General features: G+C 41.2%; 2 protein-coding genes across 13 annotated transcripts in view; one reads left to right on the top strand and one right to left on the bottom strand.

Annotated features, from left to right (window-relative positions):
* Positions 1–24: 24 nt before the first annotated feature.
* On the top strand, positions 25–22618 carry PDSS1 (decaprenyl diphosphate synthase subunit 1; the record flags this gene model as incomplete). Its single annotated transcript, XM_084510403.1, is given in 12 exon segments — positions 25–144; positions 147–320; positions 1880–1944; positions 2862–2985; positions 3339–3469; positions 10534–10675; positions 11464–11575; positions 11664–11773; positions 18308–18388; positions 18564–18677; positions 21347–21427; positions 22174–22618. Coding segments are annotated over 12 exon segments (1395 nt in total). The 3' UTR covers positions 22315–22618.
* A 1250-nt stretch (positions 22619–23868) lies between these two features.
* Positions 23869–27844, bottom strand: part of ABI1 (abl interactor 1) — a 76827-nt gene continuing 72851 nt past the window's right edge. For all 12 annotated transcript variants that reach the window (XM_084510690.1, XM_084510695.1, XM_084510694.1 and 9 more), the window contains 2 exons: positions 26674–26859; positions 23869–24935 (listed from right to left, as the gene is read on the bottom strand). In XM_084510690.1, the coding sequence (XP_084366816.1) occupies positions 24760–24935; positions 26674–26859 (362 nt within the window). In that variant the 3' untranslated portion in view covers positions 23869–24759. The remainder of the gene's footprint in view (positions 24936–26673; positions 26860–27844) is intronic.

Below are 27844 nucleotides of genomic sequence, written 5' to 3'. Positions count from 1 at the left end.
CCGCGTAGGGGCGAGACGAGGGGGATGCCCCTCTGTCTGTCTGTCCGTTTGTCTATGTGTCTGTCTGTCCGTCCTCCGTGCCGCCCTGCCGGAGGGTGGCGGCGGAGTCGAGGTTTCCGCCTCCGGGTCGCGGCTGGGGCCGGGAAGGCGGCGCCGGTGCGGCGGGGCTGGGGGACGCCATGGCCTTGCGCTGGGGGGGGTGGTGGTGGCGGTGGAGGTGCGGAGCCTCCGCCCGCCGGGCGCCGCCACCGCTGCCGCCGCCTCACGGCTCCGTGCCGGGACCCGGCTCCCGGTCCTCGCCGCCGGCCCTCGGGGGGGCGGTGAGTGCCGGGGGGGCGCCTGGAGGTCACCGGCAATGAATGGGGTTGGGGGTGCGGGGAGCAGCGGGGCGGCAGGGCTGAGGTGGGGCTGGGCGGCAGGGGGATGGGGGGAGGCTCGGAGCGGGGTCCCGTGGGGATGGGGGGGCTGCGGGTGCAAGGTGAAGTGAGGGATTTGGGGTTGTTGTAGCCGGGGGTGCTGCTGTGGTGAGGGACGTCGCGGGTGCTTCTCGAAATGGGAGCCCAGAAGGAGATTTATGTTGATAGGGGGTGTAATTAGCGGTGTGGGTTGCGGTCAGGGCCGGCTCCTTCAGTGCCTTGCCCCAAGGCTGCGTTGCACCCAGCCTCATGGCTGGCCAGGCCCTGGCAGCCTGAGGCAGCGGGGTAACGGGGAGAGTCCGGCTGTGACCTCTAAAGAGGAAACACTCGGCCGCTTTTTGACAGAAAATGGGAGATATGGGGGAGCAGGCTTGCAGAGGTCTCAGCCATGGGACTGACACACTTCCCTTTTTGGGATACGGGAGTCAGACACCAGTGAATTGCGAGTCCTTGATACATTAGGGCTCGTTGCTTTCCTCCTCATCTGCTTCCTTCCTTCCTGCTCTGCTTGCCTGGCTCTTTTTTTTTGTCCCATACATTTGAAGGATAGAAGGGTGCCCTGGGGTGTGTGTGGTACTCTTGTTCCTCTCCCTGTGCACAAGCAGAGACAGCTGAAGAGGGGCTATGGAGGTGTGAGGAGCATGCTGAGGGCACTCTTCTCCACCTTCAGGTCTTTCCACATGTCTCTGAACAGGCTTTAGGAGAGAGAGGCGGTTCAGTGGATGTGTAGATTGCAATGATTTCAAGGGTGGGTCAGCCTTACTGGGCCCCTGAGTCAGCGTGCACACAAAGCAGCAGGGCTGGGCAAGTCTTGGCAGCATTGCCAGGAGCACAAAAAGAAGTGTTCCCTTCTCACCTTGTCCCTGTTGCAACCATGTACCTGGGACCAAGCCATCTGCCAGGGTCCTGGTCTCCATCTCCAGGGAAAGATCATTGGAGAGATTGTTGGCTTTGGAGGTTAAGTTCTTGACATCTAACAGGGAAGAAGATATGCAGGTGTAAATTATAATAAGAAGTGAGCCAAGTTATAATTGCTGCAGGGGAAGAAAAAAGGATACGTTCTGTTAGTGTAGTAGTTTGCAGAAAGCTTTTGCCCTTTGCTCTGTGACTGGTGTTATCTAGATTTATCTGCAAGGCGGGAAATGTTTGAAAGCCACCTTCCGTGAGTACAAAAGCAACATTTTATTAGAGCTGTTCCTTGGAAGTGAACTGATACACTTTGCTGAAAGGGGTGAAAGTTCACGGTGCTAGAACAGAAGAGTCGGTGTAAGTCAGAAGTTAACGTGCACATTGGCAGTCACGCCTCACGTGATACAGAAGGAGATTATGAGACTGCCTTTGCTGCTGAGTTGTTAAAAGGGAGAAGTGGAGCAATGTCGATGAAGAATCATACTTTTGTAATCAAGATTTTCATCAGTTTAAAATTCTGTATTTTAAATTAACCCTGTTTTTATTTTGTGCAGATGTGTCACTTTGCACAAAGAAGCTCAGTGTTGTCATTTCCAAAAATATGTAATATATTTTGGCGGTAAGTTGGAGATTCCTGTTGTGCGATGGGTAAAGACACAGTTACTGGGTGAAGTGTGTAGTTACAGATGTGAGCTGTAAGCTTAGACTGAAAATAAGGTTATTTGCTATAGTACGTCATTGGATAATTCATTGTAGACCACTGTTACAGTGTGGAGCTGGAATCTAAGTCCTCCATTCTGGAGAGCAGCAGGCAAAGCAAGAGTACTCCAGGGGAACCCATAAAGCTCACTTTGAAAAAGGAGATATAATAAGAGGTATAAACTTCAACTCCAGGAAATAAATATTAAAAAATAAAAAAAGGCCTAAGCCTAATACACCTTGATTTATGCAGGTAGAACGTTGACCTTTTATTGCTGATCATGGAATTGTTATATTTCCTGGAAGTGTTGATTTTAATGTATAATGTAGATAGGGCCATCTAATATAGCTGGGTGTGTAAAGGGGAATTTTCAAATCCGAATCAGGAATATTTTTCTAGGAGGGCCCAGAAGAAGAAAGAAAGCAAAAAAAAAATAAAATTGTGTTACTGGAAGATGAAGGCTTCATCTAAAAATGTATACTATATTGACAAGGGTATATTCAAAAAGGAACACATTGAGAACAGCGTAGTTTGTTTCCCAAAAGACTTCTGTAATCAGTCAAGTGCAAGAGTGAGCATGGCATTTAGTTGATACGTTTTCTAAATGCTGTGCTTTGTCAGCTCCTAAAAGTCTATGTTCATCAATATGTAGCTTTGCAGTTCTTGTTCATTAGCTGGCTAAAATCAGTATTTTCATGTCGTGTGTTTATTTTTTTGGCTAAATTTTGAAAGAGGGGAAAGGAGAAGGATGAAGATGCTCTTTGAAACATTTTTGTCTGGGGAATCGAGGAAAGTTTACTTTTAACGATGTTACTCTTTTGAAAAACACTCACCAGGTTTCATCATACAAGTACATCCCAAATGTGCAGCTGCAGTAAGACAGTTAGTGATGAAAAATACCAAGACCCTTTTCAACTTGGTAGAAAAGACTTGAAGAATCTCTATGAAGATATTAAAAAGGTAAGGGATTTTAATGCCTGTCCTGGGACGTTGTAATGATTTTGACTTTAATTGCAACCCTTGCTTTGGAGGATAGTTATTGAAGGTATATCCTTCATGCTTATGAATAGCTGTCTGAATCCTAAGTGAAGATAAAAAGAGCATTTCTACACATCTTGTAGAACCAGAACACAATTTTTGTTTTATCCTGATTTACACTGCTGGAATACATCAATCGTGTTTCAGGTTACAATAAAAGTAATTTTGAAAAAAACTTCAGCTTACATTAGGTGGAATGAATACTGTGCATACTGCTTACACTAACAGATTGGCTTTGTGACTTTTATGCTGATATATTCTTTTCCTTCTTTTAGGAATTACTTGTATCTACAGCAGAACTTAGGGAAATGTGTGAATATTACTTTGATGGGAAAGGAAAGGCCTTTCGACCAATGATTGTGGTGCTAATGGCAAGAGCTTGCAACATTCACCATAGTAATTCCAGGTGAGTCTGTTGCTTTTAGGTACATGGACATGTATCATACTAGAAGTTAGTCATTCCTGTGTTCCCCACAAATATGTCTAGTAACCTTATGAAAATAAAAAGTTCCTTGGTAAAACACAAATTTAAATTCCATTTTGAAGCTGCATTTTTGTACTTAGCAGTGTGAAAAGAACTACTGGTTTCATTACGAGTAGTGTAAAATGTGTAAAATTGTTGGCCATACTGCAGTTGGAACTGGTAAATGATGTTGCCAAATTCTGGTATTTGTAAGAGGTTTAGCCAACTCTAGCTTCTTACATAAATGCTTTATTAGAACTTGTATTAATCCTGGAAACTGTATAAACTTAACTAAAACTATTTCTCAGTTGTAACCATTCCCGTAGCTGTAACATTCTTTGAACAGGTAAGAACTTTGCTGCAAGAAGAGACTTTCATAACGTTTCTGTAATTACACAGAAAAGCCATGAAGCAGGTGGTATAATTATATTCAAAGCTGTGAGACATTCTGAGGTTTCAACCCCCCATCCCAGGAGCAAATTTCTATGCCTTCATGTAAGATTCTAAGCTTAGAGGTGCTGTAGTCCTCACGTTCTTCAAGTTACTTGTCTCTTGAAGGCAGTTTTAATAGAGTAGAACATCATATTGCCCCTGTATCTCTATCATCCCTTGCTCTGGCTGATTGCAAATGCTTCTTTCCACATGTTCCTATCAGTTATGCTTGCATTTTGAAGGAAGATGTTGGCTGGAGTGCTTTCCACATTCCGATTATGTTTCCAGTCTTCCCTCATATAGAATTTCAAATATGAAATTTTTGGTTCCTTGCCAGAAGTGTTTCTAGACTTCTTTATTAGTTAATGTATCAGACTTAAGGGATTTCCCAGCCATTGCACCATTTTTTCCTTAGTGCCTTGCTGAACTTTATTTCTATACCTCAGAGCACAGCATGTATTTTGTGGCTTGATGTGGCAGAAAGCCCTGTATACCAGCAACATCTTATTTTTTTCCCTTTCTATGTGAATATAATTTCTAAGAAGAAAGAAAAACCTAGTTGGCAGTGTCTTGTCCTGTGTGTGCCAGTTCATCTTGTTCTAGGAGAACATTGTCAAGAATTAATGAACTTCACTCCAGCCTAATTCAGTTACCCGCACAGTACCACTCTTTGTCATCGTGTTAGAGGTAACCACAGGAACAGTATTTGTGAAAGTCCTCGGGGATGTCCTTTGTCACAGCACTGATTGGCTTAATATTTTTATGACTGATCTTGGGATGAGTGTGGTGATGGCACTTTGCAGTGACAGAATTATTCTTGATGACTGGACATCTGTGGTGGAATGAAAGGTAGAGCAATAAAACAAAATTTTCTGCTTGAGCTTGGAGGCTCATGAGTGCCCATTAGGGCATAACCCCAATGAGATTTACAGCCATCTTCTCTGTGAAAAACCTTAAAGTGATCCTTGCAGGTATCGTGCATCAATCATAGAATATCTGGTTCAGCTAAGGAAGTACCAATACCATTGTATTGAGCTTTGTGAAATCGTAAGTATCCATGATTCTCCTGCTCAAAGGAAGATAACTGCAGCTAGCTTCAGGAGTGGACTGCAAGGATAATCAGGGAGAATGAAGGGCTTGTGATCCACAAATGTATCAGGAATGGGAGAGCGAGAGATTTAAGACTGCATTGGGTTTATGTGGCAAGGGTTCAGTAGCAGGGGGCTGCAGGGCTGGTCAGCAGCTGCCCACCCCAGAGCCCACCCACGTCAGAGCCAGCTCCAAAAGGCACCCACCGCTGGCCAGAGCCAAGCCAGGGAGCAACACCCCCTTTTTCTTTAGGAGGGGGTCTGAGAGAGTGGTTGTGGTAGAGTTTAGCTGCCCATCAGGGTAAAAGAACCACAAAGATAATGTACTATGTTGGTAAGAGAGTAAATATAAACTCAGGGTAGAAATTTAGGAGACTTCTAGCAACGGAGCAGTGATGTTTTAGAAGATCCTTCTAGTCAGAATAATGAAAAATATAGTTTTATCTTATTCTAATGTGTAGCATGAGATGCTTATGAACAAAGTTACGTAAGTGTACATGCAACACCAAGAAGCCCAGAATTTATGTAAAGAATCATACAACATCACAGTGATTCAAAGGGAAGAAGTAGCTATAGAAAGAACTAAATTTACCTTTATTTCTCAAAGCGTATTTGCTGCCTTTTGACATGCATATGCTCATGGAGATATTACTGTCCATGCGTTATGCTGAATTGAAACAGCCAGGACCAGTTTTGAGACCCGACCCATGCTGGTGAGGAAGTGTGATCTCAGAGTTTGAGTGTTGCATAGGACTAAGGCAAATAGCCAACCCTCAGCACAAACACTCCGATTTACAGATACCCATGTCATTTGACAGCTTTTGTACATCTGTTGCAGTTTTTGTCAGCACCTCCAAACTATGCTTGGTGTTTGAAAGTCTCCTCATTAATTTGAGTGTTCCTTGTACAAGGACAGACTGAGTCATCATCTGTCACGGGTTTTTTTTTTAGAATGAAATTCTGAGGGGGGAGAACAGAGATGTTTTAACAAAAGAAGATAATGAAATCCCAGGGTATTTACCTTCCTTTTTGCTTCGTGACACTTTTCTCAAAGTCTGTAATGGCAATTGAAATTCACATATGTTTATGCAAGTCTTCAATAGTCTGCTTTTGGTTCATGCATGATGACCAGTGCCTTTTTAGGATTGGGTAGGCCACGCCAAAGAATATACTGTCTTATTTTGCATACCTGCTTCCTGAGGATCCATGAAGTTTCATATGTATTTTTTTCTCTTTGCTTTCAAGTTTCTTGAAGCAGGCTGTGTGTTAACGCCTGATTTATATACACGTATACCTCCAGTTCACACTGATCGTAGTCTCATTATTGTTGCTTCTTAAAGGATTGTGGTTTCCAGGTGACAAATTGTTCTTCCAACTTTTTACTGTTCATGAGGGAAAATGTACATGTAGAGAAGAAAACTGCGTATTTGTCACTCTGCTACTCTGCTGTAGACCTAAGGGGGAAAGAAAACAGCCCTTCTTCCCATTCTGCCTCTCCTGATGGTTTTTATTATTATTGTGGGCTTTCTTTTTTTGAGATGGTTTCCCCTCTTTGAACTTGTCGCTTCCCTTAAAGCATTTTATCATTCCTTTGCTCAGTTTATATTGATTCTTCTCTCAGTCTTGTTTTACTTCGGTTCCCACACATGTACTCAAATACACTGGCCAGAACATCTGTAGACTTGTGGGGTGAGCAATTTCCTGTGCTGTTCATCCCTAGCATTTTTTTTTATTTTTTTTTAATTCTGCCTTTGGGGCTTGTGTTACTGCTGTTGAATTTCTGCCTCATTGTACTGCCCTTCTCAACTGTCGCAGAATTTGCTGGGTCCAGCATGCTTTTGCATGTTCTTTTGTCTGGTTTTGTGTGTGATTTTGTTTGTTTTTGTTTTGTTTTCCTTTGTGTGCAATACTAGCAGAAAAGGTAATATTCTTCCTTGTTTGGTTGTTAAAATAACGGGGCATAACTTTGTAAGGGTGTAGGTCCCGATCTTTTGAGGCAGTCTGCAGACTTTTCCCAGAGCCCCTTGGAATATAAGAATAGCTGAGACTTCTTAAGACAATGGAGGGGGATACCCAGGAATCTGCTTCCAGATTGGGTGGCTCAATCCCTTGTGTTTAGATTTGATAAAGGCAGCTGTTTAGAATAGCTGTCTTCGTAGAGTAAGGTCACTTAGTTGTATTCATTATAAGGAAAATGCCAGTTGCATAAGGACATAAAGAATCTGAAATATTATCAAAAAGTGTCCAAAGCATTCAAATTGTTCTGTGCTGGTATGACTTTTTTTTTTTCCCCTTGAAGATCCAAGTGCCAAAAGTCCATCCCTGCCTGAGTCCTTATGCCCCTTGTGCAATGTGTTTTGTTTAACAACTTAACAATTTATCTTTGTGTGAGAGTGAGAATTGTTGTAAAGAGATCATGCAAGCCCTCAATTTCACACATCCTCTGTCATTTCTTCACACAACGCCCTGTGTGCAGAATTTCACAGAATTAGCCTGACTGGGTCTCTATTTCTGTTACGGGTATATTCTCCAGAGGTGTTTGTAAATGGGAGTTTTTATGTCTCTTGTTTTGGTTTTGGAAATAGAGACAAACAAAGAGAAGGTCAAAGAAGTACAAAGACATCTCAGTAGAGAAAATAGTGAGCACAAAAGATTTAGGGAGGGAAATAAGGGAAATAAATCATCAGAATGGTGAGATAAATACTTAAATGTAATGACCTAGCTAAACTAGAGAATATTTCCTAATCCATGACAACCTGCCAGCAACCTTAGCCCTCTTTTATGTCCTTCCTCCAAACCACAGTTGTCAGATGCCTGTACTGTACGTTGTATTTCAGCTGTTCTGTAATTTGCTCCTGGTTAATACATCACTTCTCTACGCTTCCCTTAGTTTGCAGTGCCCTTCTGTGTCTCAGACCATGTTTCTGAACTGTTCATTCCTTTCAGCCACATGGACTTAACACCAAGAATGCACTCTGAGGAGTGTGGTCATACCACAAATTTTGCAAGCTGTTTTGCAGGTTTCCTGTCTTTTAACTGGCAACGTTTGCTTACTGACAAGCTCATTGCAAAGCTCTTGGTTGTGTCTGTAAATATTGTTTTGTGTTCTTTTGGAGGAAAAAGGTTGGGTTGGTTGGTTGGTTCTCCTGTAAGATCAGTCTTGGTCTTGTTCAGTGCATTTGAAACAAGTTTTGTTACAGCAAAGACCCTGGGATATGCTGTGTCTATAAAAGCTTATAAAATCAAGCAGGGGGTCCTCGTGAAAAATCAAACATTGTCAAGGACTTAAACATGCAGTATACTCTTTTTTAAAAAGACAAAGTGACGGTTACATATATTTTTGTAAATATATATCATCTTGGGGTGTCTTTATGCTGAGAATGACCTAAAAATGGCATAATTTCCCTTAATGATCTTGTGGTGATCCAGTTATCTATTGACTTGAGTTACTGCTGCTACTTTTTGCTCTTGTTTTTCAGGCGAAGCAGAATGAAAAGTGGCAGGGAATGAATAGGATCCTGTTTCTTGTGTGTTTTCCCTAAAATAGGCATGCTCCGATTCAGAATTTTTCTCACAAGATGTTTGTAGAAAACTCTTGCAAACTTTCTTGCCAGAGATGGGAAGAACTTTGCTGGAGACTTTCCAGGAAGAGTAACATTAAAAAAAAAAGTTCAGGTTAAATTACCCCATTTGAGATAACATCCCAGCAGCCAGACACATGAACTGTGAGCTCTCCTATGCCATTTTTGGTCATTGTCACAGATGAACTGCACTGCGAAACAGAACTTCTCAAAACCTGCTTTTGAGAAGTCTGTCCTTGTGCTGCCTTCATACTGCTGAAAGATTTTGGTGTGTCTGTGAGTGTTGCCATTTACTGCTACTTCCCAGCAGGAAGTCCAGTCTGCTGACATAATTAATGAAAAAGGGAGTCCCCAAAAGGAGACCAGTGCATGAAAGAGGCTGGAGACCTTTACAGTTGTTTGAAGGTAAGTTCTCCTACTTAGTAACAACAGGTTGTTTTTCTGAAAACTACTTACACTGAACTAGCATTTGACTAAATTACTAGTCCACAGTAAAACTTACCTTCAAACAGCCAGGAAGGTTTCCAGCTCTTATTCTCGTGTTTTTCAAAAGCCACATTTTCACAGCCTGTGAGCCACACATCCTGCTATTGTTCAGGATGTGGAACTCCCACTGACAGCAATGCATACTTCTGCATAGAGGTAGGTGTCAGAACACTGTGTTATGTCAGCAGACTGCAAGATGTTCTTTCATTTTGTGATTAATCACTAGATTTTAATAGACCAGGCAATGCAAGATTTTATATTTCATTCAGCTGAGCTGAAATAATTATCCTCTGCTTTCTCTGAGTTCTTTTTCTCAGTTCTTTTTCCTCTCTGATGGAGAATAGCATGATTTGCTGTGTTACCTGTACACCAGAAGTAAGGTATCTATATGTCAAAAGTAATCTTATTTTATTTTTATTTCATTTTATTTTTTTTCCCTCATCCATATGGGTTGGTTACAGCTATAAGGCAGGGCTGACTGGGTTAGACATTTCTGGGATCCTGCATGCAACTCTTGATGAAAACAGGTAGAAAAAGATACTAGAATGAGGCAGTTGCAATAGGGTATTAGGGTAGATGGTCTTTTTTTCTGAGCTAGGATGACTTTTTTTTTTATTATTCATTTTGCCAGCCTGGATCCCTAGATAATTGGTTTTATGTTCTTCCCTTACCTTTTTTTTGGTCTAGTTTAAAAAATAATGTAGGTGTGAACTAGTGAGGGTTGAATCATCAGTATTAGATCTTCCCAAAGGCTGAATTTCATTAAGTGTTAGGTAGTTAGTGTTTACAGCCCTAAAGTGATTGCAGTATAATTCCAGTTAATTCCTTGGGCTTTTGAGGAACCTCTGAAGTCTTAAGATAATCAGATAAGGGAAAGGATAAGACCCATGAGTTAATGTTTTCAAATGTTGAATACAGGTTTTCTTTGTCTGCTGACTTCTCCAGCTTGCTGGTTAGTAGAGTTAGCAAGGTTTGGGGAGTTTGTGACACTGCATCTTATAAGTAGAGCAGCACAGAGGTAAGGAAAACTTCAAACTCCTGTACAAAACTACTTTTCTCTGCCCTTTTCCAGATTTCTCTCTGCTTGGAATGAAGCATCCTTAATGCTGTGCTATTTATTGCAGTCTGGATTTAGAGGGATTAGAGTTAGTAACTCAGGAGTTTCACAGTACTAATAACGCAGCAAGGCAGAAATAGGCCTAATAAAGATGGAAATGTCCCACGGAGCTCACTGTACTAACATGATCTTACTTCTCTCTCGTCTTGCTAATTTCAGGTTTAAAAGATGGGGTTCAGACCATGGAAAAGCTGCAAGAGCTGTTTTCAGTGAAACACTGTTTGGTTTTCACAAAGATTTCTTCTGGTGTTCTGCAACACAAAATGTATTTAATTAATGACAGTTCTTGTTTTTTTATTTTAGGGAGGTGCAAGCCAGCCAACGCTCTGTGGCCATAATTGCAGAGATGATCCACACAGCTAGCCTAGTACATGATGATGTTATCGATGATGCAAATTCTCGTCGAGGCAAAATGACAGTCAACCAAATCTGGGGAGAGAGGAAGGTGAGTTTTTCGTCACGTGCAAGGCTTGCCATCGAGTTCTGGAAAAGCAGAAATACCTAGGGAGGGTTTGTCATGTTACTCTGCTGGGGCACAGTTTTACTATGCTTAGGGGATATTCTTGGGATATTGGGATAGTCTTGGGATATTCCAGAAGAAGCTTGAAGCAGTGCTTGTGGACTGTAGGTAAAACAAATGGATGTCTTCTTACTGAACTTTGGAAGCATTTGAGAAGGTATAATTGCAGTGTGATTCTTAATGCTTTCAGCTTCCCCATGTGGTGCTGCTGGAATGCTTTGTTCTTGTACCTCATCCAGAACGCAGTAGGTTAGCCTGTTTCAGTAATAAATGCAAAAAGGTTTTAATTCAGCATGAGGATTTTTTGAGAGAGGCATTTCTTTATGGAGAGTCTTAATGAGCAAATGCAAGGAAACAAGTAAATTGCTGGTACGTCAGAACTTACCGAGGCAATTTAAAGGTGATGTGACAGAACAGTCAAGTGGAAAGGCAATGTTTTAAAGTTCACAGGCAAACAGATTCCAATATTGCATAGAGGGAGGACACTGCTCATATGGAAAAGTCTAAACAGCACTATAAGAGAGGGATTCAGAAATGGTGCCAATTTTAATATTCAACCATCTTGTTTTCTCTCTATTACAGTGAGGAATTTATACTTTATATAGGAAAATGATGTGATGTGAGTAGACCTGCCAAATAAAGGAAATGGTATTGTCTTTACTAACACTTACAGGAAAAGACTTAAAAGGTATATTTTTCTGTTTTGTTCGTAGGCTGTTCTAGCTGGTGATTTCATCCTGTCAGCTGCTTCCCTAGCTTTAGCACGAATTGGAAACACTACTATCATCTCTGTTCTAACTCAGGTGATTGAAGATCTGGTGCGTGGTAAGGTCTTTTTCTATTTTTATCCTAAGACTTGTTTGCCAAAGCAGTAAACCCACAAATAAAAACTCCTATCTGTGCACATTTTTAGGTGAATTCCTCCAGCTGGGTTCCAAGGAAAATGAGAACGAGAGATTTGCTCACTACCTCGAGAAGACTTTTAAGAAGACTGCGAGTCTTATAGCAAACAGTTGTAAAGCAGTATGTACGTCTGTCTCTTCTAACGTTAACATACCATACTGTAAGCTTCACAGCTAAACTCCTAATTATTTCTGCTTCCTCTGGAGGCCCTCCAAAGTAAACCCTTTAATTGGTGTTCTGCCAGAATGGGTTTGAGATTGTGAATTTCATCTCAATTCAGCTGTGTAGCCTCCAATATTGGTTTTCATTTTTTCCTGTTTTATATTTATAAAGAGATTTATTGTTCTCCTCACTTGCATCAGAACAAAGTTCACAACAGTAACCTCAAATTTATGAAATTCTGCAAGTTTGAGACAGTGGTTTTTAATGTCAGTTGAGAATTCTCAAGCCTGTAATTTGATTTTAAGACATCTTCGACGTCTGGTCCCATTCACTGGTGTAGAATGGGACCTTAAATGATAACAGTAGGAGGAAACAACTGCTTGCATATACTCCGCTTTACATTCTCAAACAACAGAAGTATGTGCTTCTTGGTTCGTCTGATGTGTTTGTTTTGTTTTGTTTTTTAAGATCTTGCTATATCTAACCCTACCTGTCATTCAGTTCTGTTAATTCATTACAGAAAGATCTCATTCTAGACAATGTCCTTATCAAAAAAAACTTCAGTCATAGTGCAGAAAATAGAGAAGGTAGACAACAGGCTTATCCAAAAAGTTGTAACATCTAATTTTTCTTTTCCTTTTCCTGAAGGAGGTATAGATGGTGTATGCCACAGCAAGAGGGATTTCTAAGGGAATTAGATTAAAAACATATGCTAGTGCTCATCTTCATCCTTTGTTCTCAGAAAACTGGTAGTTTTATACAATAAACAGCAAGTGTTTTAAAAGTGTTGCTTTTATTAAGAGGACTCATGCAGAGTGAAAGACAAACTGTTGGGATGCTATCTTGTGTATAAAGATATCTCTATATATCTTCCATTATATAAATTCTTCCAGCTGGAGGAGAGAGCTTAAATATTCTGTATTGCTGATATTAATGGCAGTATGGCCCAGGCAAGAATTTCCTTTTGCAATTCTTCTTTTATATTAGTGGGTAGTTGGAGTAGTAAGGAGTAGTAAGTGATTTTTTTTTTTCCTTTTCATAACTCACAGAAGAGTTAAGGACTTAAGCAGTTACCTCCACATTGTAGCTGTGATGCTCATGAATAGGAAGGATGTGTGTTTGGCTGCTGTTCTTCAAGTAGTTGTTCGGAGTTGTTCCAGTGCTGAATTTTTGGGATTTCATATGCAGTAGAATTTGTGTTAGAAATTAAAGCAAGGGAGAGGCCTGTCCTTAAAGCAAAACCATGCTCACTGCCCACAGTATCAACGATGTGTCTCCTCATGTATCAGCATATCTCCTTCAGTTTCATGGATCGGGGAACTCTACTGATACTTTTATCAGTGAAAAGTTTGTTTTTGTGGTTTGGATTCTTTGTTTGTTTGTTTTCCTTTTTCCCTCACTTCGATGTTCTTGACTACTTGAGGAGAAGGATGAAATTAGAAGGGAATTCTGTTCTCAGTAGTGAAGATGATCGGTAGGATCATCAGTCTTGCTCGAAAGGAAAATCAGCTGGAGAATAAAGAGTATTCACATCTGATTGTCAGGCACAAAGCTAAGGGGAGAGATCACTGGTTTACAGAACATCAGTTGTAACCAGGCCGGTGTGCCATTAGGTGCAGTTCAGTTCCTGTTAATGACTGGAGAAGATGTTGTTTTCAGTGCCTAAATGAGATACAAGTATTCACTAAAATAAAAATGTGAAAGTAGATCAGGAGGCATCTTAGAACTCTACGCTGAGAAGGGGGAGTAGAGTGTTCCTCATAAAATGTCTGAACAAGGCAATAGCTTCTCTATCAATGCTAGTAGGTATGTTCACTGCATTCGATATCTTCTGTATCTCCAAAGCATGACTGCATTTGAATCAAAAGTCCCTTAAGATAGTAATTATTTTTCTTTAATGGACAGAACAGTCTCTTGAAGATATTAGTCATCCCAGACCACAGTTTATTTCTAGAATAGTTTTAAATTGGAGAACGTCACCAAAGTTGCAGTGAAAGTAATACAGTGCAAAAGTAGATGGTGGCAGATGGCCCGGAGGGTCACTGAAGCCTTAGTTACTTATTTATGAAAGGCCTTATTTCAGAGAACCATTGCAGGTGACGTTGGTTCAAGACTTAAGAAACAATAAAGCTGAAGTGGAATTTCCGTCTGTCATCAGTCAAGCTGGAGATAGCAAAATAAGCTTAGCAGGTTCTCTTTCTGTCTTTTTTTTAATCTTACTGTAATGTGAATTCCTAACCCCGGGAAAGCTATTTAGAATTTGCATAACATGCTCTCAGAAGAGGGATTAATCATGCTTGTTTTGAGATCTGTGTAAAGTTGCATTAGAGATTCTTGATTTCCCTGATAGGGAGAGAGCACGCAGCCTCTGTGAGCAAGACGAGGCTGGAGATGGAAGGTCTGCCTTAGGGACTGAAGAAAAAGAATAGCCTGCAGCTCTGGATCAGCCTGTGAGCTTAACAAGTTCATGGTTTCACGTGTGCACAGAGCTCCACCTGAGAAAAACATAGCAGGGTATGGAACTGCTGTGACTTCTGAAATACTAGAAGCTGGAACAGCACCACCAAAATTGATCTGTGCCCCACCCTCAAACTAGGCATGCAGACTACAATGAAGGCCGATGACAGATGTAGGCTAGCAGTATCAGTGGCATCAGAGGGTCAGGCAATAGCTTTCCTTGCTTCGTACATAATACAGTAGTTCCTCTGGTGCTGTTTCTTCTTCATAATCTGCTTACTGTGGAAAAGATTCCCACAAATGGATTACAGATATTCAGGCAGGTAACCTTCACTTCTGTAAAAGTTCAATTCTTCATAAGCAAGCACCTGGCTAGCGTGTTATGACAATACATGAGTTAAATAAAATAGGAATTACTTGAGAACAGGTAAAATGTATGAAAATGCAAACTCTGGACAAGAGAGTTGTCTGCTGTGTGGGCAGGCTGCTGCTGGGCAGATATCTTTCTCTCTCAGGGAGGCCTTCATAACGCCCCTCCCAAGAGTAGTTACAAAAAAGGGTTTGAAGAGGCTGGAGGATAAGGTAGCAGCGAGGGCTAAGCACATACAGGGCGGCATCACCAGCAGCACAGCTCGTGTGTCAAGGGCTGTGGGTTTTCTATCCAGCATGTGAGACCTCACTGGCAGTGGTGTGCCCAAGGCTGGTTCCCTCATACAAGGCAAACATTCGTTTTGTTGAGTGGGTTCAGTGAAGGGCCAACCATGATGGTAGGTGGCTGGAGCACACAATGGTCCAAGAGATGGAGATGCACAGTGAAAGGAGTAGTTACATGAAAGAATTAAATTTACTATTAAGAAAAACTTCTCCGTGAGGTTGGTCATACACTGAACCATGTTGCCCATACAGGGTGTGGGGTCTCCATCCTTGGAGATGTTCAGAACTCAACTGGACACAGCCCTGAGCAGCCTGTTCTGACTGTGCAGTAAGCTTTGAGCAGATGACTTCACCAAATAACCTTCAGAGGCCCCTTTCAACCCAAACTATTCTGTGATCCCACTGGATAGAGGACAGTGCCATCTGGAACCAGTGCTGGATGAGCCACAACTGAGACAGCAGGATCCTGACTGCTTCTGGAGAGGGGCATGGAGGAGAAAGGCTGGAGAGCAGGCAAAGGGGAAGATTTCAGAGCCTCTTCCTTTCCAAGATAGCCAGCAGCCTTGGAGAGGGAAGGGAGTTTGACAGCAAACATCTCCTGTACTATTTATACAAGCATATTTCTGCCCAACAGTGGGATTTTCTATTGGGTCTACAAGTCACTGGTATAGATGTGCAAATGCTTTAAACACCAGCTGCTGTATTCTCCCATGATAAGAGAATTCTCCCATGTATCCAGAGCTGATGGAGGATATTTTATGGATGTGAAAAATCAGTAGAGAGGCATGATTAGTTTATAGGCTCCTGTGTAACATAAAAGATCAGAAACTATTATTATTTTATTTATTTTTTTAGTTTTAAAAAGCGTGTTTGAAATAATACTAAGCAGATTGGCTTGCTTTCCTGAATTTAAAGAAACTTTCTAAAGAATTCATTCCACTTAGTATTAGGGTTTTCTCATCAGGATTTACTAGAGGCATAGCTGGATTCTGGCAAGATTAAATTTGTAATCAACCAGTCATACCTTGGGAACTATAGGATGCTCTCAGAGGGTGAGCTTTATCAGTTAAGCACATACAATTTATTTATATTGTTACACTGCTCTTTATGTGTAAATGCATGCTATTATCGCAGCATGGCTTCAGTTTCCATTCCGTCGCTGCAGAGCGGCAGGCTGACTGGGACGAGCCTGCCTGCATCCCAGTCAGTGGCCATGCGGGGGCAATAATCCACAAGAGCAATTTCAGAAATTGGTTCCTGAAGGATCTCCTTGGTAGACGAGCCCCAGTCATGTTGCAGGTTTATGATGTGGCCGTGGTAAGAGAGCAGCTCACTTGAGGAGCGATAGGTGTATAAATCTGCTGGATTTGTTTGATTTTGTTGGTTCTTAGGAATGCTCATAGCTTGAAAAGGAGATATGATGCTCTTCTCTTGCAAAGATGCAAGAATTCATTTTTACATCGATAAATTTTGTTCGTGTAAAGATGTTCTATAACCCATGCTTGTGTTTTTTAAATGTACATATACTGTAATTATATAGGTAATGACACTGTCCCCAGAAAACTATCTCCCTACAGGGGTAGCTCTGCTCTGACCTTTCAGGTTAAACAAGAAAGCTCTGCTCTGTACATGGCATTTCCCTTCTCCATCTACCAAGTTGTCCTCGCTCTGACCTTTTGCCATCAACCACGATCTTGTCATTTAGAAACTGTCCTACTGAATTCCGTGTTTTAATTCTTCCCATTAAACGTAGCAATAGGTAAAGGTTTCATTGGAACAGGGTAGGTGCAGTCACCCTGCCTTGCTGATCTTTACTGGTATGACAGAAGCAACCAAAAGTGTGCTGGGCGTTGTGCAGCAGCAGATGCTGTTAGCTCTTTGGGGCAAATACTGCTATTTAAGAGACAAGCATCAAAAGGAGGATAGAAGGGCAGGATATTCTATTTGGATAGTCATTAGTAACTTGTATTTAAACACCTTATATTTGAAGTTCATTGTTTTAATGGCCTTCAGGATTTCATATGAACAGACAAACCTAGCATCGTTTCCCTGTCATGCTGCCCTCCTAAAATTGGGAAATGCAAGATGTTAATGACTGAGGGATCCAGATTCCTGGGTTTTAACTGTTACCCATTGATAAAGGTTATGATAGGAAGTTTTCTGGTGCTTAGTTACAAAATGCACTGATGCCTGAAGTAATCTCTAATCTTAATGCAAATTGCATCATATTAGGGTATATCCTTCAGAATCTAACTCTGTATTTAAATCTTTGTATTCACCTTCAAAGCTACTCTTGGGCTTGCTTTTAGGTTGTTTGCTTTTTTTGCTTTTTGTATTTTTAGTGATCCTACCTTACATACTCTTTTTAAAGATGATATTTATGTACTTATTTTTATGTTGCATGGCTCTCCTAGCATGTATTTTTAGTCTGACATTAAATAAAATGTACCCTTGCTCCTTCCGCTAGTCACAGTAGACTTGGATGGATTTCTGTCCCCTATTCCTGATTGCTTTATTGAAGGCTGAAATAAAACTGAGTCTTTAAATGTAACCAACCTCCTTTTGCAAAGTGTATAATCAATATGTAAGTGCAATAGTGTAAGTGCCCTTACTTTAGGGCAAGATATTAATTCTCTGATCTTACTCAGCATCCTTTATTTTAGCTTTGTGGAGTTTATTCAGCAAAATCTTGTCTCTCAAGTAGTCAATTTCTGTATCTGTACTCAAAATGTTCAGTTTAGTGATACTTCTGTCTAGCTTGGTGTGCTTTTTTCATTCGCTATCTATTTTTCTTTGCCACTAATTATCCCTTGATACTTCTGTCTGAAAACTTATCAGTTGTCTTCCCGAGCAATTCAGCTTTAGACAGTTAACATCACCTTAAACATAATTTTCCTTATCTCAACTCCCTCCTGTATTGGGTGCATCACTTCCAATTTTGTGGATCTTCTATGAGGCATGTAATGTCCATTTATCTCTTATCTGACCTCTAATTATCCCCTAGCTGATTCAGATACGTAATAAATTTAATTTCTCTTGTCTCTGGACTGTATATGACTACTAGCCTGCACATGCAGTGCATTTGTATTCCTTCCCTCCATCCTTGCATTATAATTTCCAGCTGATTAATATTTAATAATGCTAATATCTTTCCAGAGTTGCATATATTTCTCATACTGCGCTGCTGTTCAGCCTTGTTTTCCAATGAGCCTGGCTATTTGTTGTGTATCCAAGAGATAAGCAGGAATGTGTGCCTGACTCAGCTTTTAATCCTTTCCCAGATTCCTGCTGCCTGTGCTTGCAGCGTTGCACCTCTGGTCAGAGACTAGAAGGGGATGCTAACTAAAGCTCTCTATTAATTTGTTTTGTTTTTCTTTTCAGGTTTCAATTCTAGGCTGCCCTGATCCCAAAGTTCATGAGATTGCATACCAGTACGGAAAAAATGTTGGCATAGCTTTTCAGGTAGTGCTTTTATTCAACTAAAAGGAATCTAAACTCTTCCCCAGCTGCCTTAGAAGTCAAAGTGGGTTGTCTTCATTCTTTCTATAAATTTTAACAAGGATTATTCTGTATCTAGTTTTAAGAAAACAAAAAAGAACCCTGCCTTAAATTAATCTGTATGTTTATCTTCTTCCAGCTAATAGACGACGTGCTGGATTTTACATCATGTGCTGACCGTCTAGGCAAACCAGCAGCAGCGGATCTCAAGCTTGGATTAGCCACAGGCCCTGTCTTGTTTGCTTGTCGGCAGGTAAGTCAAAAGGGACACATCTCTCCCAAACCAAAAGCCACATGCTGCTCCTGACAGCCACACAGAGGTCTAGCTTGAACACATCAAGCCTGCAGCAGAGGCACGTGTGAAAAATCAGTGCGTTCAGGATCAGCTGGATGTAGAGTGCACACACGTGTTTTTTCAGATTGATGAGCACCTTCTTCCACAACCCCTCCTACCATTAGGCCCTTTTATCAAGAGAAGCATTAATCTTTTGCTGCCCCAAATGCCAGCCTTTGCAAAAATTCAGAAATTCTGAGTGTTTTCTGCAGGTTATTCCTAAGTGGCTGCTTGCTCATGTTCTTTCCGGAGACATGTTCTCAGTAGGCTCTCACTATGTATCCCTTTTGCCAAGCTCTAGGATTTGTATCCGTTTTGGGGCCAAGTCTTAACCAGTTAAAAATATGGAAAGCTTTCCCTTCTTTACAGTTGTGCTACCAGAGGTAAATATAACAGTAGTTTGGATAAGAGAAAGGAGTATCATAAATAAGCTTAAAAAATGGTCATGATTTTTAGTGGCTTGAGAATGATTTGGAGGAGTGCAAAGTAAACAGAAGTGCTAGCAGCACCGACAGAAACATTCAAGCTTCTACTAAACCTTAAAAGGGAAAGTTTAATGCACCTTGCTCAAGCCTCCGGTTCACCTGAGGAAAGAAGGTTAGGGACTTACAAAGCCATCCTTCTAAACTTCATGATATGAAAACTGGCACACCTTGTTCAAGTGAGGGCTCTAGTCTGTTCTCTCATTGGAATTGCTCAGTGCTTGAGATGGGAAAAGTTCAAAATCATTAAAAACAACAACAAAAATTTTATAACAGAAAGAACCCAGGGGGAGGCTGGAATATATGCATGTTTGTTTCCTCTTCCTTTGGGCACTTACAGGGACAGGTATCTCACAAAAGAAAGTGAAGATTATCAGCCACTTAAGAATGCAGACTGATGTATGCTGAGAACAGCCTCCTCCAAGTTCTGAGTTCCTCCCCACAGGCTAGTCTGGGGGGGTTTGTGAACTTGTTCTTGAATCATTATTTCAGAATTTGTTGATGCACAGCAGGACGTTGTTAGTCATCAACAACTGGAGTTGTCTAAAGGAACAGTGAGAGCCAGGTACTGAAAGAGGATGCATTTTAAAATACCTGAAGGGAGATACGAGGACACAGCACAAAGACTGAACAGGGTTTGGCAGAGAAAAGGTGACACTAACTGTCTTGTGAATGTTGAATATTCCATTTTTGGTTAATTAGAACTATTATTTTATTCATGTATTTGGGTTGGTTGTTTGTCTCTGACTTGGAACAACCCCCTATTCATTTAGTTAGTTTGATAAGATAATTAATAATATGGAAATGCAACAAAAACATCAATTTTATTTTAAAAATCTTACTTGAACTTCATAGGTCACTTTTAAATACTTTTAGTCATTTGTATTTGATAGATAAGAAGTGGAAGCTTCCCATTCAATCTTTCATTGAAAGGTAACTTGATCATCTTGCATTAAATGTAAGACTTCTTAGCTGAACATTTCCTGCCATTTTCAAGGAACTGGAAGAACAGCACTACAGACTTAAATCATATATAAACAAAGCAGAAGTGCTAAAAAAAATCTGGAGCTTCAACAAATGCTTATCTGTGTTGCTACTAAAAGATGTTTCATCTATTTTTATCTGAGAATAAAAAGTCCTGAGCCAAGGACTTGAAGATGGTCCAAAATGTAATTGTTAGTTATAGTCTGTCTTATGTCTCAGAATTAATATTACTGCTATCCTACATACCCTTTAACTTATCTGGTAATCCCCATATTTTCTTCCTGACAACCATACTTAAGTTTTTAATGTTGTCTGGATCTTAAATGATAGCCTTTTCTTCTTGTCCTCTACCCTTCCTCTAAAAGGCATCTTTTTTTGCATTGAAATATTGAGTGGCCTTTAACCAAAATTGTTTAGCTTGACATAAGGCCTCTTTGCTTTGTATTTTAAGCTCATTCACATTATAAAAAAAAATCCTGATTGTTTTTTAAGAATTATACTACTGCATGCTAATTCGAAAGTTACTCTTTAACTAGTACAGCTGAAGAATGAGGGTTTATAGTTATTATTAGCATTGCTATCAAATGCTTACATACTACCCTTTAAATCTGTACAACTGTTAAAAATAGCTTTTCATTACAGGTTTGGGTATTTTTATATTCTTTGGAGCTTAAATGTAAAACATGCAAGCATGTACCTCATGTATCATTGTAAATATGAATAATATGAACATCACAATTAACTTGTCATTACACAGGAAAAAAGCTAGAATCTAAAGAAAGCCAGGTATGAGTCACCAGTAAACTTTTAAACCTATCTTCTAAGATGACTACCTCTGACTAATAGGGAAATGTCACAACAAAGAGGAATGTTGCATGTTTGTTCGCCAACAAGAAGTTTGTAGATCTGTGGTTTCAGGCCCAAAGGTGTGTGTGCAGGGAAAGCAGATCATTGTTTATGAGCGTACTGCAATGTAACTGTGTTTACTGGTATCTGTAGTAACAACAACAGCAGGGAAAGGAGGCTCTACCTCAGTTTCTTTTTCACCTCAGCATAGCCAGCAGCTACACGGAGAACAACTCATAAGCAGTACAAAAAAAAAACTTCTCACTTTGTGCTTAGTTTCCAGAAATGAATGCAATGATAATGAGACGATTCAGTAAACCAGGAGATGTTGAACGTGCTCGGAAATACGTGTTGCAGGTAGGACTGGTACCAACTACTTCATTCCCAAAGTGCTGTTCCCACTGAAGTCGGTATGAAATTCAGTGCCTCTGAAGTAAAATGGCAGGGTTGCATTTTTCACATATACATTAAGTAACAAGCTGTGTGCAATACCAAGTTAGTACTCTACAATTGCCTTACTGGCAGTGGTTTAAAAGTTACTGGTTACTGGATTTAATAGCTTTTTCCCCCTCAAATAGCATAAAATCTCCATAATAAAACAAAAAGCTCATGCATAAACTCAGTTCCTTCAGTTGAAGAGTTCCTGCGTCCAACAACTGATGAAAGCAGCGACTAATTCTCGCAACTGAAGCACGCACTCCAGTTTTAATTGACTCTGATGTGAAAAGAGTGAATAATTGTCTGTGCAGAATTAGTACATATTTAGTCAGCATAGCATGTTTGTGAATTTTTTTTGTATGCCTCTATTTTGGGTAGAATGGGGAGGGGTTGATCAATTAGTTTCTAGTCCTACTGAATCATATCTTAGTAATAGCAGTGTTGTTTTATAAATATAATTAAGCTTAGCATGGGAGAGTTTTAGTATTTCAGAGCTTTGGGGAAGAGATGTAGGATTCAGCGGGTATAAAATGAATCCTCTTCTGCTTCAGAATATAGGTAGATGTTCAGGGTACTTACTGACTTTAAAACTGCCCGCTGTACCTGTAAGAGGCAAAAGGGGGCCGATCAGTTACCCGTTCTGTTTAACTGTCTTCCTACATAAGAGTGATGGTGTGCAGCAAACGACCTACCTCGCCCAGCGCTACTGCCATGAAGCTACAAGAGAGATCAGCAAGCTGCGACCATCCCCTGAAAGAGAAGCCCTCATCCAACTGACAGAAATGGTACTCATGCGAGACAAGTGAGAGAACTCCTTCCACTCGTTCTGGCAGCTACTTACCAGACTGTGCCTAAATTTACTTCAAAAGTTACCTGCTTCCAACACAGGCTACCAAAAATTATTTTTTTAAGAAGCTTTTTTTTTGGGGGGGGAAGTTCTACTTTTTTTTCTAAAAATATAAAATTAAAGTGTTTTATTGTAGGAAACCATACAGATTGTGCTGTACAAGTTTTAGTGGGGGGGCTATTAATTGTGGGGTTGGGAAAGATGTTTACATGTTGATGCACGGAGGCCACAAATGAGAATAAATATAAATCAGTGTATGGAAACTGAAGTTGTTCCAAATTTCATTCATTCACAATAAATAGAACATGCATGTGACTAGCTGTTACAAATAGGTGGTTTGAATGCTTTCCTGGCTGTTAGATTTCCAGGTACTTCTGTAGTTTATATATGTGAAAGGTTTAGAATAACAAATTATATGTAGACATTAATAGGTTATATATATTTCATGAGACTCCCTGCCTGGAGTACTGTGTTCAGCTCTGGGGCCTGCAGCACAAGAAGGACATGGATGTACTAAAATGAGTTAGGAGGATGGCCATGAGGATGATCAAGGGACTGGAGCACCTCTCCTACACGGACAGGCTGAGGGCATTGGGGTTGTTCAGCCTGGAGAAGAGACAGCGCCAGAGAGACCTTACAGCGGCCTGCCAGTACCTAAAGGGGCCTACAGGAAAGCTGGGGAGGGACTCTGTGTCAGGGAGGGTGTAGTGGTGGGAATGGCTTTAAACGAAAGGAGGGGAGATTTATATCAGATGTTAGGAAGAAATTCCTCACTCAGAGGAGGGTGAGGCCCTGGCCCAGACTGCCCAGAGAAGCTGTGACTGCCCCATCCCTGGAGGTGTTCAAGGCCAGGCTGGATGAGGCCTAGTGGGAGGTGTCCCTGCCCATGGCAGGGGGTTGGAATTTGATGCTATTTAAGGTCCCTTCCAACCCAACCCCCTCTATGATTCTATTCTATGATACAAAGTTACATACGTTGTCGGTTGTTACTTGCCAGTAGTTAATAAAAGGCTTGGTATTTCTAACTCACTCCAAAATGAATGAGTCAACGGCCAGTCAAAGCTTCAACTCCATCATCTCCCATCACGCACCTATGGAGTCTATTCAGTCCCCTCCCCCTACAAGACTGCTTTGAAGTCCCAGACACATTCCTATGGCAGTAATTAACCGGTACTACCACATTCCTTTTCCAGGTTATTTCAGCCAAAGAATTTGTAGACCAGAGAAGTCTCACCTCTAACCACCTCTGCTCGTTAGCCCTTAATGCAAACAGCTAAGTGCCTTGCTCCATTCCCTGTTAAAGAAAGCCACATCCTGTTGTGGTTGTTTCCCCTGTGTCACATCTTGAGAGCAGCCTCCCTCTCTGCTCAGCTGGGCACGCAACCAAGACCAGATACACTTTCTACTGAGAAATGTCAGTCACAGATAATGTCCAAATTACTGCACCTTGGTAACTAGATTCAACCAAGAATCTTTGCTAAAATTTATTTTGGAAGAAAAGAACTTTTAGGAGTTTGTATAATGTGTAATTCAGGTTTCATATCTAATTTATTTGCCCTCTGTCAGTGATAAAGTCATGTTACAAACATTTGCTTTTTAGTACATTGCCTGGGATAACACAGCCATGGTTTTGCTACGTTAGCATTCCAAACTTCTTTGCCAAGCCAACCAACAAAGTAATGGACAAGACCTTTGGTTCACTTATATATTTATGAATGGAAAAAGTCATAATGTAAATTTACTCATTAAAAAAACTTGGGTACAAATTACACATACATAAGACCACCCATTTTTTGATTCACATGGACACCTTAGACCCAAACAACTCATTATAATAGACTTTAGTGAGAATACTCCAGGTAAAGATTACAACAATTGGAAGCATCTTGGATTTTTAAAAAAGTATATTTCAATACATAAGTTTGTATGCATGCTTTAAACAAATATAGTTCAAGAATGAGCAAAGAGTCTAAACAAAAAGTAATATGACCAGCACTAACATTAAACTTCTCATCCAGATTTTAATATGTTAGTCTAACGTAGTGTTAGTTACCATGCTGTACTGAAAAATGTAATGGCACAATCTGAATCATGGTTCATTAAATATTATACCCTACTTCCCCAGAATATTTAGGCTGGTCATAAAATTAACAATGCATAAGTAAATAAGTATAACCAGTTATAGACAGTTGCTTGTTTTACAAATTGCCATCAGGTTAAGACATACCGTCTCCAGAGACTTAGAGAGATGGACATTCAATCATACCATTAAAACAGTATGGCCTGAAGAAATGGGCACATTTTCTGAAAGTATATTAAGACAATTCTGTTAGCTTTTAGTTACCCCTTGTAAATAATCATGGTATGACTGAATACAAGACCCAACTTTGAAAAGCAAAGGATTTTAATCGGCATAGTGCATGATTGATTCGACGTAATTCCCAGGAAACAAGCCAGTTACTCGATTGCAAACTCCTTCATACCAGCCGTCATCGTTCTTCTTTATCACATAAATGATTGCACCCTCCATAAACGACAGCTCATCGTCTTTGTCCTTTGTATAGTCATATATAGCAACAACTGCGGAGTGAACAGAGGAAAAGTTTAGCATCACGCCAACAGCGCCAGTCGGAAATTCTTTTGAAGTACAATTGTATTTTGAAAAGACCAGTTTGCCATCCTGGGGCTTTCCATTCTGAATTCACAGGGTTTTCCTGATCAACATCCAGTACACAAAGTGACATTTCCCTCTTCTCGCAGTACTGGCTACCAGTAAGTGGGCGGTGACTGCACTGAATACTCAGTAAACCTTCTGGTGTGGAGAGGTGCAGTTGGCTGGGACCCAGCAGAAGAGTGCATACGGACTCTTAAATTCAAAACTATGAAATAGGTGGTCCTCTAAGGTGGCAGTAATTTCTGGTCAGAGTACCTCAAGAGCATACAGATCCCTGCACAGGGATCTCTTGACTAGGAAAGCCTAAAAAAAACCCCACCACTCTATAAAAAGGGACCTATAGGAAATTTTTTTACACAATGGCCCCTGCAACTATGCAGTGAGTGCTGCAATGCCTGATTTTGTAAACAGAGCTGCTTAAGGCCCCTCTACAGAAGTGAATGATTTCCTGTCTTTTCTACAGAGTTTCTATGTGATGGGAAGTTTTGGCATTTCTTCTAAAGGGCTGCAATGAGCGCAAGTGTTGAAGTTACTGCAGGAAAAAAGTGCAAGTGAATTTACAGCAACATCCACTATATTATGGTACCTGCCTGGTAAATGCATTACTCTTAACCTCCCGCTTACTGTGTCAACTAACAAAGCAGAGATCTCCCTAAGGAAAGGCAATGTTGCCACCCCTAGCACTGGAATTAAAAAATACCACCACGAATACACAAGCTGTGGACAGCACAGCCGCACCCTCTAAAACAGTTGGTATGAATTTATGCAGTCGGTTGTACAGATTCCAAGAACCTACTATATTATACGTAGGTAAAATAATCTCAGAAACAAAATCTCAGAAACCCAATACCTTAATGCCTAGCAAGTAATGGTGCAGCGTGTCAGTTATTTTCACCCCATGAGGATGCCCTGCACGGAGCACAGCCAGCAGGCAAAGTGGAGCAGAGCAGCTCTGTGGCTGCAGCCGTGACAGGTCTTGCAGACGTCCCCTTCCATACACTCTGCAGTGCTAGCCAGGTCCTGAGAAAGCTTGTCACACTGCTGTTGACAAACTGGGCACTGTCCTAACACAGACAGCTCTACAGGCAGGAAATCAGCACCTCAGTTATTCATGGGATGAAGCATTTACTGCAGGAGTTTGGGTCTCAGCATAGTTACAGTCTGCTGATCCAGGCTCACTGCAAGTCCCCATGGAAGCCCCACTGCATTTCAGAGCAAAACGTCCACTGATCCACTCTGGCCAGCTCTCTGGTTTGACAGGACTGAGACTTCCTGGCATTTCTGCAACACTTTCTAGATGATTGCCCAGCAATCCTGAGGTAGCTTCAGACACAATCCAGCAGCTCGGCAAGGATGAAAAAAAAATGAAAAGCCGATTCACATCTGCTTCTCATAACTGTGTGTTTTTTTTTTTTTAATCCCTTCATTCTAGAATGCTTGAAGGTATTTCATAATCCTTCTAAAGAAGGATTATATTTTATCACATCAGGTGTAGCCACTGACAAACTACGAAAAGAACGGCTGGAGTTCCAACTTAGCAGGGAAAATAGTTGTTTTCACCAGACCCAAGCTAAGTCCTTCATCCTCTTCAGACCCCGTTAATCCTCCAGCACTGCAGTAACACGGAGTTGCCACACTTCTTACCTTTCTCTATATAGTTTTTAGGCGCCCAGGCAGGATCTCCATCCGCGTAGGGATCGCTGTACTGCACAACAGCAGCCTCCTCGTCCTCGTAATCCACAGGGGGTGGTGGCGGAGGAGGAGGAGAGTCATCGAACATCGGCATCTCGTCGGGGGGCGGTGGGGGGGGAGGAGTCGGGCTATCAGCAACTGGAAACGTTGGGAAATCGTGATTTTTTTAATCAAAACCAGCGTGCAGGCACAAACCAACCTGAGGCTGTAGCACTGTAAATAAAAGGGGTGGGGACGACAACACACACAGCATGCACTATGATCCCATGCACTGATTAGAAACAGAGGCTCCGTATTAAAAGCTATGACATACAGCTACATTTGGTATTAGTGGTCAGATCTAGGTATAAATGCTACTAGAGTCGAAGCACATGCTGCAGGGCGTAAGCTGACCACCAGCAGAGAGGAAAGCTTCCTGCCCCGACGTCCCCGCGCTGAGGGCTAGCGGCAGCAGCTATGGGAGGACTCCGAGCGGCACCCTCTGAGCCAGGCAGCAACAGGCCTCTGGACTGCACCAGCAGCTCAATTTTTCAACAAATCCTTTGCCTAGACAAACATTTTCATTTGTTTCCAAACACTACTGCCTTGGATTCCTTCTCTCGCAGAGCTAGCCTTCAGGGGGCAAAAAGATCTGGTGCAGATCACGAAACTGGGAAGAGAGCAGAGTTTGAGATCTAACCAGGTAAGAGAAAGCCAAATAATACTGCAGAAGGAAAGCTCTGTACAGATCCTTAGCTTCCAGACTAGCTTGTGCACATGCACACATCCAGGATTCATCTCATAGATGGAAAACTACAACAGGCAGCTGCTGTTCTGGGGGGGAAACTGCTCAAGGAATGAAGTGTGTAATCTAAAATGTCAAATCCCTGCCCTGAGATTCTCCAATCAGCACAATTACAAGTTGCTTTGGGAAAGGGAAAAAGGAGAAAGGCATTCTGGTACAAAGCACTCTTCAAATTAGCTCATCAAATTAATTTTCAGTTCCCAGCAGCTGGCAGCAAAAGGGAGAGGGAGAGGACTCAGATGCGAGCCATCGAGTCATTCCTCGCACTGCTCACTACACATCTACCTAGGTGTGAGCACCACGAAACCAGAAGTTACCAACAAGAAGTTACTGTCACCG

Source organism: Aythya ferina (assembly GCF_964211825.1).
Source record: "Aythya ferina genome assembly, chromosome: 2".
NCBI classification, from domain to species: domain Eukaryota; kingdom Metazoa; phylum Chordata; class Aves; order Anseriformes; family Anatidae; genus Aythya; species Aythya ferina.
This window is presented reverse-complemented; position numbering and strand designations above follow the sequence as displayed.